The 12615-nt window shown below is 36.3% G+C and overlaps 1 protein-coding gene across 1 annotated transcript in view; it reads left to right on the top strand.

The window, feature by feature from the left end:
- Positions 1-12615, top strand: part of oxct1 (3-oxoacid CoA-transferase 1) — a 43458-nt gene that overhangs the window by 10020 nt on the left and 20823 nt on the right. The window contains exons 8-12 of the mRNA XM_005795042.3: positions 7995-8102; positions 8334-8448; positions 10075-10169; positions 10782-10830; positions 11860-11932. Coding sequence (XP_005795099.1) covers positions 7995-8102; positions 8334-8448; positions 10075-10169; positions 10782-10830; positions 11860-11932 — 440 coding nt within the window. The remainder of the gene's footprint in view (positions 1-7994; positions 8103-8333; positions 8449-10074; positions 10170-10781; positions 10831-11859; positions 11933-12615) is intronic.

The raw sequence follows: 12615 nt of genomic DNA, 5'->3' as shown, positions 1-12615 counted from the left end.
TAAAAAAGTGCCACTTTGTACTCAAAGATACACCTCTCCAAAGAAAACTGTAGTAAATGCAGGTCTTGATAATGTGCAATTGCAGTAAAATCAAGAAAGATGAGTATCAAAACACATCCATGCCCCATTCACTTAAAGTTTAAGTATTTACTTGTCTTCATGTAAAAGAAGGAAGAAAGTGAATTGGAGTTCTGCTCAAATATACTCATTTAGCTGTGAAATGACACATGATACATTTAATGAGGAACCTCAATCATGGTAAATCTTCTTTATTGTAACCCTGAAGGGAGGATGTAGGGCTCTTTTTAAATACTTTTGTCATGCAGATTCAAGTTTGAGGAGAATGGAGACACTACCACAAAGTCATACCCATTCACATCTACAGAAAAGTTTTTATCCACATTTAATTTTTATTTTTTTATTTAAGTAACATTCTTTTAATTAAAATTGCTTATAATGTGGCTTTGAATTCCAAAGAGAAAACAACCAAACATCCAGAAGCCTTGAAGCCACTGAGTAACCTCCCTGGGCGGACAGCGACTGCTGGCCAAGGCCAACGATGACTGAACTATGAGCTGAAAATAAATGACCAAACTGGTGGTGGTCTCTTCCAGCCCTTTTGCTAATTAGGCTGTTTTTGGCATTGGGACCTGTCCAACCTCAAAGCCTTACTCTGATCAAATTCCTCATTCTTCTAAAAGTTTCCGTAAAGTAAAGAAGGGTATTTAAAATCCCAGGTTGGCTTTGTAAAAGAGAACTGGTTCTTAGTTATCTTACTTACCTGCTTAAATAAATAAATATGAAAATAAATAAAAATATGTGTAGAAATCTGAATTTGGTTTTTCAAAAAGACAGGGATTAGTTCTAGATCCAATATAATCATTCAATTTAAAACAAAAGTGTTAATTTTGACATTCTGAGAAAATATCTGTTTTTAATATCATGTTTCTATCATTCCTTCTGCAAGGTGGGTTCCTTGACATAAAGCATTTACCCATCAGAGTGAGAAAGGGGTTTTGGAAGATTGGATTCAGACTGTAAAAATATCACACAAGTCTCTTTTGTTCACAGATATAATTACGTAAACAGTCTGTTGTTACAGTTAATGTTCTCTTTGACGCATATCCTCTCTACTCAAGAGATTCATTAATAGGTTGTCATCTGAATTTGTCTTGGACAAAAATGCATATTATTCAAATTTTTTTCCCCTTATAGTTTCTTGTGAAATATAAATCTCTGTGATTGGTCTGTTCCCAATGCGCAGGAATAAATATGCGTCATTTGGAGAAATATATTTTTTGCTTCTTGTGTTATCAGGGGTTGCCAATCGGCTGGCTAGCTTCTGTTTCCCAGGTACTATTGAGGCAATCGAGTTTCCACAGAGAGGAAACAGATTGCTCGCAATGCCTGTATTTTGGGTTAGAGGATGGAGTCTGCACTGATCCCAGAAAGTGACAACAGAGCATGGCCAAGTGCCCACACAATGGGGAGAGGATGGAAAGACTAAAAATACACACATTAATGAGAATGCAGTGTCGTATTCACTTTATTTCCTGTAGCTATTTCTACTCATCTTCTTGCTGTCCAGTTTTAGTATTTGTTCTTGTGAAACACTTTTAGACCGAATATGAATTCGAATAGCTGCACTATTACTACATGAGGTACTTAATAATGTGTAAGTACCTGTGGTTTATACTGATATTTTAAAATTCTGAAAGCCTTAATCTTATTTTATCCTGTTTTAAAAATATGTGAATATCTGAGCTCCAGGGTGCATAGCACCTTAAAGTTCTTGCTTATAACTTCTACGTTGCAGCATGTCAGCCATATTTGTGTGATTGTGTGTGCAGGCTGCAATGTATTTGTAGTTTTTGTGAACTGTGAAGTCTGACACTCTTGTCATCTTGATGATTTTGGTTTGTCTGAGTGTTTTGTTAAAAGAACTCTCATAAATAAGACCCTAATGTTAAAAATGACCTTTTTCCATGTTCTATAGAACAATTTGTATCCACTAAAGCTGAAGTGCTAAATGCTGGGAGTTGTCTGTTTTCCCAGGCAAAAATATGAGTAATACTGCCAAAGTTGTGGTTTACTTTGAAATCTCCAGACATACATCAGAAAGTGTATGTTTAGCTCAGTTTTTTGAGTAATTTCAAAAGTTTGCTGACTTTCAAACTAAAAGTTAATGACCTTAAATAGCATTTTAGACAAGTACTGAAATCTAAAACTAACAAATTCAACCTAATAGCTTGTTTCTTCTAAATGTTACATTGATCATCATCTGCTGGATAAAAAAATAATTTCAGTCTGTCCTCTTAAAACCAGATGTAAAATGTGTCCATTTGAGTACTCAAAAAGTCATGTTTCTAACACTACAACTAACATTGTTGAAATTGCTTGCTTGAATAGTAATCAGTACTCCAGATTGTGCATGACAATTCAGAATTCCCCATCTGTTTGGTGTAATTGCAAAGACTGTTTCTGTTCATGGGCAATATTTATTTAGTCAGTTAATGTCAAGCTATTGTGGTAGGCAATTTTGTTTAGTACAGAACGTGTCTGCTTCTCTTTTGTGTGACATTTGATAAAGGAATAACATTGGTAATTTATTTTTAATTGTTTGTAAACATGTAATTTTGTTTAGAACCAGACAAAATCCTATTATAAAACACAATGTACCTCACTTCATTCTTTGACTTGGCGATTGGGAAATAATGTGACCTTTTATCCTGTTGCGCTCCTGTCAACCAAATAAACAACATTCTTTTCGTACGTTCAGAAAAATGTAGGTTAATTTATATTTTTTACATTGTCTCTTTTGGATTATATGTTTTATATCAAGCTTATTATATTACCATAAGTTTAAATTTAATTTTACTCTCAAAATATTTGAGAGGTTCACAGCATCTTTCTGGTTTTCTTTAAAATTGCATTGGGAACACTTGTGTAGTAACACTTGGCTGCAGGATTTGGTTGGATTGTAAACAGATCCATGTGAGATTAACAAGATTTGACAAAGCTTGTGGGCTAAAAAAGCGCACCCTCTCAAAAAAAAAAAAAAAACCCACAAAAAAAACCTTGCTGTGTCCCCAGAGGGCACTTTGATTCCCTGTGTCCCTCTGCCAGCTCACTTCATGCCTCGCTTTGCTCTCATTGATGTGAAAATCTGTCTACAAATACGGGAATATCAATCTCAATGCATGTGTCTATTTACTTTCTCGACACACCTGCTCAATTGTGTGTGCGTGTGTGTTTTTTATTTTATTTTAATGTTTTATCCTTCCTTGTCCGCTGAACCTCCTGTGCATTCGGGACACATCACATAGATGAAAGGAACTGAGGCTTTTTATCTGTGCGGCACATTTAAATTGTATGAGCTTCTTATTGTGCTGTGATTTAGCTTTGGAAGTCTAATTGAAAATGCTGCTAAATTCGAGGTCTGTATGTTTTAGAGAGTGCAAAAAAAAAAAAAACTGTATGAAAAAATCCACTTCTGAGGTGTGGATTTATTTGTTTGCTGCTTCTCATTCGACTCCCATATTTTTACTGAAGAGATGAAGTGCCAGGTAAATTATTTTATCTTTGGCCTTGAAAGGTATGCAAACTGTTTGTTGTGATTCTAGTCTTAGTATTTTGCTACAGTTTCCGTCTTGATAAAAGTGTCATGAATTCACTACTATCAAAAAACTCAGACCGAGACCCCTGGGCAAAGATGAGTTAAATATGCTAGACTCCTGTTGCTGTGCTTCCATCAGTCTCATTCTTTGTCAGAAGTTTACTACAAACCAGCCTAAAGAGCCATAAAAGGGGTCTAAAATCACTTTACAATCCTAAGTGGCCTTAGCTCCTGAGAGACCAAGGCCTTCGTATCCATGACAACACAAAGGTGGGATCCACTCCTGGCCATTGACTCCTCTCAGTCAGCACCGAGAACTGAGGGAGAGAAGCAGAGATAAGGAGAGATTCAATTCAATTTGCTCTGAACGGCTGCCCCTCATGTAGATGGAATAAGTAGGTTACACAGTGAGCTGCACAGGAAGCAAAGCACTGAAAAGTAGAAGTGAAGCAGAGAATTGTGCTGTTGTGGTTAAATTCTCTTTCAGTCACTAGAAACATGATTGCTTTTGTGCAAAGCTTTTTTCCCCTTATTACATTTTCACTTTTTTTTTTTCCCCCCACAAGAATCATTTTATAAACCATGTGGGGAACACAGCTAAAGTGGGAGAATGCTCTCAGGTCAGATGAGACAAAAATGTAACTTTTTGTGCTGCATGGAAAGTGCTGTTTGGGAAAAACATTGCACTTTATTGAACATGGCAGTGACAGCATCATGCTGTGGGGATGTGTTCCTGCAGCAGGGAAAGAAAGCTGGTCAGGTGTGGGGAAAAAGGATGGAGCTAAATGCTGAACAATCCTGTGGGGAGAAGAAAACGGTTGGAGGCTGCAAAAAACTTGAGACAACCTAAAAACACACAGCCAGATTTAAAATATAATAGTTTAGGTCAGACTACAGCATTTTACGGTCTGCGTACCACATCTGGCCCTTTGAAGACGGCATTTTATTTATCAGTAGGAACCAGACCCAAAAGACTAGCATTGTAAACATGTCTAGTACCAAGGAAGATCAAGAGATGCATAATTGGTTGTGAAAGAGTCAGACTTTGTCTGAGGATGCACTGCTTAAATTTTGAAATCTCAAACAGAACAGAGAATGTCAAGTTTGCTACTTTTAAGTAGTTTTTAATATCTCTATACTTATCTCTATTTGTGGATTTACATACGTGTTTGTATTTATGTCTGTATATCAAGTTTTGCATTCCTTTTGAACTAAATAGATCAATCTGTATATGCTTGCCATTTTTCTATATCTTCAATTCAAAATCATCATGTTTAACATACTACCATTGCAATTTGTTTGTATTTTTAGTCATTTCTTTTTGTTTAACAAGCATACAGCCAAAAACACAATTCTAAAGTTCTCTTTAGAATTGTGTTCTAAAGGGAAAAACACAATTCTAAAGTTCCCTTTAGAATTGTGTTTTTCATTTTTCCAACTATAGAAATTTTAAATACTTCATAATATTGCTTTTTTTCCAGATTTCATTTAAAAAAGGTTTTAAAAACAATTTAATATTTTCTTTCCATTTCACAATTATACAGCCGATCACTTAAAATCCGATTAAAATACAGCTTTGGTTGTAATTTGACAAAATGTGAAAAATTCAAGGAGAGGTTTGCAAGGCGTTTGTTTCATGAAAGAAACAGGAGTTTTTAAAGGTTTTGAGCAGACGACTAATGGCCAACAAGATTAGTGGAGCCCACACATGCTGCACAACTCCATTTTCACACCTGTTAGGGTGTAGGCTGCTGGGAGCCTGCTTTTCAGCACATCCTAATGTTACCTAAGGAGAGAAGAAGGCAGGTGTATTTCTTGTGGGATTTTTATACCAGTCATGTTGACCGAGCGCTGTTTAAATCAATACCCATTTCCATCTCCGACCTGTTAGTCAGACAGAAATAATCCCTTATGTACACTTCTCTGCTGCACACTTTCTTCAAAAAGGTGATGGATGCACTTGTCTGAGTCTAGAATACAATGTGTTGTTCATTGTGGATTGTATAATTAACCCGTTAAATCCCAAATTTTAGATTTTCAGTTAGATGAACAATTTCATATAAACACAATCTTTCTGAAACATAAAATTTTTATGTTTTAGAAACATAAAAATTCAATGCCACATCCTGCAGATGTCATTGTCTCAATGTGCCAAGTGACCTTTGACCTCATTTGATTATTTCACCAATTAGGCAAAATCAGGTGAAAATGTTAGTATGAACAAATCTGCATCTGAGAGGACATAGCCCCTGTTCCACCAGACCAAGGACAAGACCTTTGCCTTGTCCTGAACTAGTTTCAGGCGTGGCATCATCTTGTAGTCGTCATTCAGTGCATAGGCCACACTTTGTGGAAAGGTCGGCTTTTGGGGGGTGGAGAGTGGGGAGGAGTTCAACTGTGGGAATGACAGTGATGTAGAAGACATTATTTTGAGGTTCCTACAGGCCTAAAAAAATCTAAAACATTTGATAGTTTAAGCTGTGTGGGAACAGCAAGACATATAGAATAAACAGCAAAGCTCTGGACACATAGCACAGAGCTGTCTATGTATTATGCTAGCGGCAACAATTGTTGCCACACTTACATTCACTCTTCTTTTTATATATATCAGTAGAAGACACTTGAAAGAACATATGTACAAAATATTTTATTTATATTTTACTGACTTTCTCTTGTACACGTTTGTAAGACACATTTACCTCCAGACCTCTTTTAAAGTAAAGAGGTCTGGCCATGTGATCTTTTACACCAGATACATGAAATTGATGTTGCTTTGAGTAGATGCTCTATTATTTGATTTAAAAACTTCAACTAGCTGCTAAAAGTCAAAACAATTCTTTTACAGCTTCCAGAAGTTAGAAAAAAAAATGTCTGGCAACAATTGTTGTCGGTGGGATTAAACGGGTTAATTTTTAATTCTGTGTTAAGTGTGAGAGTGGTTGAAACATTAGGTTTTATTTAAACTGCGTGTTTATTTTTTAATATGGCTTATTTTTGCAGAAGGCGGTTGTGTTTAGTCTTGATACACCGATAGTCTTTCTCCTATGCACCTCTACTCTTCTCCTCCTCTGATCCCTGGATATATTCTGTGCTTGTTGCATCAGATGATCCTTTTCTTTGTTCATGTAGCCAAGCTGGATTTAGGTACACAGTCGGCTTTTACCGGCCTCTGTGGAGTTGCTAAACGAATAGCTAGAAAAACCTAGACTCCTTGTCTAATGCTGGACCTTTTTCAATGTGTAATACGCAATTTTAGCCAAAAATGGAGACTTGCAGGATGTGATAAAGCCAAATATATGATTTTACTCTACCTTTAAAAGAGTTGTGTTGACTTTTAGTTTGCCTTGCATAAGTATTCGTACCCTTTTTTTTAGTTACTTTACTGTAACAAACCTCATTTTTTAACTGGTATTTTATGTGTTAGACCAACACAAAATTGTGCTTATTTGTAAAGTTGAAGGACAATAACGTGTGGTTTTCAGTTTTGAAAGTGTGGTTTATTTTTCTCCCCTCTTTTGTCTATGGTCTTGCCACAGATTTTCAATTTGGATTCATTTTTAAACTTTGACAGACCCAAAAACCAAACATTTTTGACTTATCTACTTGTAGTTTTGACATAGTTGAACTTGGAAAGCAAAATCACTGCTAGAAATGAAAATGGCGGATTGGTTAGCCGGAAGTCCATGACCTTTTTTAGCATTTGTGCAGTAAATATTGTGATGCATCTACCCCGTTTGTGGGACTCCGCAATCGACAGCATTCGACTCCTGCCACTGAAAATGCTGTCGATAGCTGTCGCTCACTAACTTCGCTACATGGGTTAGGATTATGGATTATGCCACTTTTCGTGCAGTGAAAAGTTCAAAATAGGAAATAGAGTATACTGAATGGACTGAAAAAGCTAAAGTCCACAGAATTGTAACAAACTGGACTATACAAAACACATGCAATCAATTTTCAGTGTATTGATTTATCTCAGAGCATTTATTTATTTTTTTGAAAACCCATGTCATATTTTCCACTTCACAATGGTGTGCAGCTTTGTTGAAAAATTTAGGACTGTCAATACTTTGGCAAGGCACTATAAGTTTCTCATTTAATTCCATGTTTGGTATCGGTAATGATATATAAAACCTAAGAAATCAAAATATCTGGAGGTAACATTATCTTGATTGCTAAACATCAGCAAAAACTCAGCAGTTTTTTTTTTCTTTTTTTATCAACTTAACTTTCTGAATTTCATAACCCGTTGGACAGGGGTCATTTTCTGGTACTGTAATTCCAACACTGCATGGTTTCTCTATCTGAACTTTCAATCTCAGGGATCGTGGGTCAATTTGGAGATGAAGCTGGTGCTCATTACTCTGTCTCTCTGCAGGTGGAGGAGGTGGTAGATGTCGGGACATTTGCTGCAGAAGACATACACATACCCAGTATCTACGTCCACAGGATTGTTCAGGGAGCCAGCTATGAGAAAAGAATTGAGGTACAAAAATAAGACCTGTTGGAGTTTACATAAATGGAAGGATCATTTGACAGTGGGATGTTGTTGCAATGTCTATTATGGGCATTCTTTCACAGTAAGAGCATTATCGCAGGGTTTCATTGTGTAAAACCCACAGATTTCATGTTTTATCCCTGTGTCATTGCGCTTGCTCAGAAATAGACTCCCAAGATGCCATCTTGCTGTTTCTCATCTATTTCTGTATGCTTCTAGAAACGCACTGTGAGAAAAGGCCAAGAAGAAAAGCCCAAACCAAAGAAGGATTCAGACATTGTTCGGGAAAGGATCATTCGCAGGGCAGCACTGGAGTTTGAAGATGGCATGTATGGTATCCTTTGACATCCTTTTGGTTTTAGGCTGTGTGATTTTGTAATAGTAGACTGAAGCAGACAAGTATCAGCCCATAGCTCCTGAAAAAAGGAAACTTCTCCACAAAGACTGAATAATAGTAGGCTCGGTAGCAGTTGATTGGAAGTAATTGAAATTAGGCAGCAGTAGTTTATTTAACATTTTATATTATTTTCTAGCAGTTCTTCCTTCTAATGGACACAGAGTGCTTAGTCTGTATTTAATTATATTTGGTTATAATGAATCCTGATGTGACATATTTAGTCCCTTAGAAATGTATGTCTTGAATATATAGTCACATTAATGAACTGCTGGTCCTAGCAGTGGGCATAAGGTACTTTTCCACATTTTCATAGACCCTGGAAAAACTGTGCATGGCATTATCAGCTCTGTGAAACACCAACCAATCCTGATCGAATCTTGTCGCTTCCATCAAAAAGTAAAAGTTGGTGCTTATTTAGTATTTTAGCAGGATTATGATGGGATACATGAAGTCAAATTGGCAGTAAATTAATTATGTTTTTTATAGCCTTATAAGTCTCCAGACCTAAATCCTATTTAAAAATCTGTGAGGTGTGCTGCAGACAAGAGAGAATTGAAGAGGAACCAGGACTAGAACCTTGGATCTAGAGGTGGGAAAAAGGTAACAATCATAGATCTTGCTCTCACTGTATGCTGCAATTACCGGTATGTAAAATTTCATATCAGAAGACTAAGTGCTGCCTTGTTTGCAAAGACAGGCCATATTGGTTTTGACAGCAGGGGTACCAATAATTGTCCCTTATGGTGCAATGAGTGACTGACCCAACCCTCCGATCCTGTTCATTACATCCCTAACCCATGATTAGAACGGAAGAAGCCTTTTGAAAAAGAAGTTAAACATCTTCAGGAAACAGAAGCAATTTTTGATTATCTCCCTACTGAAAAAATGACAAAATGTTTCTACATGTTCATGCTGTTACAAAAAGAGGTATTTTGCAAATCATTGTCAGGAACTCCAACAAACACAAATAACACTGTAATAAGTACTTGTATTTCTGTACAAGGTAGTGTATGGTATTTGATTTCATTATTTTCTAAGTTCTGGTAAGCATTGAAAACATTTCTGACAAATATTTGTATTTCAACACTTTACTCTTTTGCCCATTTTTTTAACAGTCTTTCCTTCCTTTCTTTCTGGGATCCTTCCTTCCTTTGTTCCTTCATTTCTTATTTTCCTTGTCCTTTGTTCCCTTATTTTCTTTTTCTTCTGTCTTTTATAACTTTCTATAGTTATCCTTCTTTTCTAGCATCCCTCTAGTTTTTGTCCTACCCTCTGTCCATCTCTTCCTTGCCACCTTTGATCATTCTTATTTCCAGCTGCTTATTTGTGAACATTACATATATAAATTCTGCCTGCTGCAGAAATATTTGCCAAAAATTAACTTTCAAATGGAATATTTTAGGTGAATTCAAGTGACTGAAAACGCTGAAAAGTTGAGTCTGAAAAAGTCTTTTTACTTAAATGTGCAGGAGCCCAGTTTGCAGTGTAACTGTAAATATATCATATTTGACTTTTATCTCATGAATATACATCATAAATTTTTCTTAACTTAAATAAAAACAGCCAACCTTGGTATTGGTATCCCCATGCTGGCCAGCAACTTCATCAAACCAGACATCATTGTACACCTCCAAAGTGAAAACGGACTCTTGGGACTGGTAAGAGTTTTCTTCTCTGCATTCAAAGACATCAAGTTGAAAGAATGGTCAATTTCACACAGGTGACGGCTTTAAAGCAAAATTATGCTCAGAGTGTACGGGAAGATAAATAGTCAGACGTTAAACTTTATCTTTGCTAGTTTGGTCCCTAATTTGAGATGTGCAAGGTTCATTATATAACGGATTGTGGCAGTTTGACACTTTTTCCTTCCATTTTTTTGTTACAGTCATTATTTGCTTCCTGAGTCTTTTAACAAAGGCTGCTGGAGCTCCTGTGGAATGACTTTTCAATTGGTTGTGTTTGCAGAACTGTGTGGGTGCCTACTGCCTATGCAATTTTTTTTTTCAAAACTTCCTTTAATTAAAAGCCCTGGTTTTTCAAGAGGTATCCTTCTCACCTTTCTTCTCTACACCTTTCATTTTTTTGGTGAAAGAATTGCTCCCTTTGTTGTACACAGGGGGAAAAAAATCAATATCTTATCTAATTTAGAGATGTGATTGTATCTGTCTCTGTCTTGAAAGATTTTAGCTGGGCAGGATGAGTGACGTGTGTGAGTAGATGTATGCTTGTGCGCCTGTGTGCACACTCATGTTTCATTTCTTTTTGGACAGGGGCCCTACCCCACTGAGAATGAAGTGGATGCAGACCTTATTAATGCTGGTAAAGTTTATTGATCAATGCCTTAAAAGATAAATTTATATTTGAGAAAAAAATTCAAGTAGACATTTCAACATTTTGGATAGATCAAGAAGTGTTTGGGGTTTACATACATTCTTATACATGCCTCTGCATTGCTTGATTAATTCTGTCACTCAAGAGTTGGCTTTTCTTTCTCCCCCCCATATGCTTTTTTAAAAATCTTGCAAAAGAATTCACACATATTTCACATTTTAGAAACTAAACAGGAATAATTTAAACTATGTGTTAAGTATAATTGTCATATTATATCCTCTATAATGTAGGATTTTATGTGTTTGACCAACACAAAGTAGAATATTATTTTGATTGTTGTCTGGAAGTGAAATGATACACTTTTTTTTTTTTTTTTTTTTTACAAATTACAATCTAAAATGGTTGCCATGCATATATTTTAGCTACTTTCATTCTGAAACCTTGGAACATAATAATCCTACTTACTTCCGAAGTTACCTAAAAAATAGTGGTTTTTCACCTCCCAATAGGACCATGACCCAAATCACACAGCTAGACTCATAATGGAATATTTTATATCAAAGCATATATATGTATGTAGTCCAGATCTAAATCCAATTCAGAATTTTGGCGAGACACTGAACATTTTTGCATCTGCTCTCCATCCATTTTGACAGAGCGTGAGCTCTTCACGTCAGCGGTTACCACAATAAGACGGTTGTTCAAAGCATTGGTTCTAGGTTCTGAGAACATTTGCAAGCCAGGCTTTTCAAAATATTAGCTGCACAGATTTTGAGAGCTCATTTGCTTTCTCCTTCACAATTATGCCGCATAAGGTTTAAATAAGGCCACTGTCACAATTGCAAACATAATTTTTGCAAGGCGCTGTATGTATTAGCATCTTTTCTTTTTTAATCTTGATTCAAAAATTAACCTACTATATTATCATTTAATATTATTGCTTTTGCAAATGCCATGTGCTATTAAGTCTATTGCTGTAATGTATTAACCCTTGCACTTTGTGTCCCTATTCTGCAGGGAAGGAGACTGTCACTGTACTCCCGGGGGCTGCCTATTTTTCCAGTGATGAGTCATTTGCCATGATCCGAGGGTAAGACCGTGACAAACAAGCTTTGAAAACTTTATTTGCAAAGCGAAAGTTGGTTATGGGTGACATTTAAATGTAATTGCACTATACAATCCTTAAAAAAATAGGTTTCATAATATGGTGACTCAACCCCATGGACTGAGGTTATTGTGGAAAATGGGAAGAAAGTGCCACATTTCCTCCAAATCAGAGACTTATTTTTCTTCCAAACCACCTCCTTAAAGCTATAAACATGATTGACCACAGGACACCAGGATGTGAAACACTGGATAATAACAAATGGCTACTGTCACCAGCCCAACTAGACAGCAGCCTTGTCAATATATCCTAAGTCTCTTGTTTTATTGATTTGCCTGCTGACTGATATTGCCCACCCGTGCTCCCTGCAGCATTAGTTTTGTTTGGCCACCCAGAGGAAATTCAATAGTGGTCATAAACAATAATGTCCAGTCACACTGTCTGAGACTAAAAGCAATCAAGCTGAATTTGTACTCACTTTGGTCTCCTGCTGTGAAGACTCAATGGAGAGTTTAAGAGATTCTGAGATGGATTGCTAGTTGCTAAAGCATACACAGTTAAACAAGCTAAGCTGCTAGCCTTTATCATTTAACTGTAGCTGCTGCAATAGCTGCAATAGAAAATTTACAGTCCAGCTGCTTAAAATTTAGTTCTACAAATGTTAGAAC

Source organism: Xiphophorus maculatus, chromosome 12 (assembly GCF_002775205.1).
Source record: "Xiphophorus maculatus strain JP 163 A chromosome 12, X_maculatus-5.0-male, whole genome shotgun sequence".
Taxonomy (NCBI): Eukaryota; Metazoa; Chordata; class Actinopteri; order Cyprinodontiformes; family Poeciliidae; genus Xiphophorus; species Xiphophorus maculatus.
This window is presented reverse-complemented; position numbering and strand designations above follow the sequence as displayed.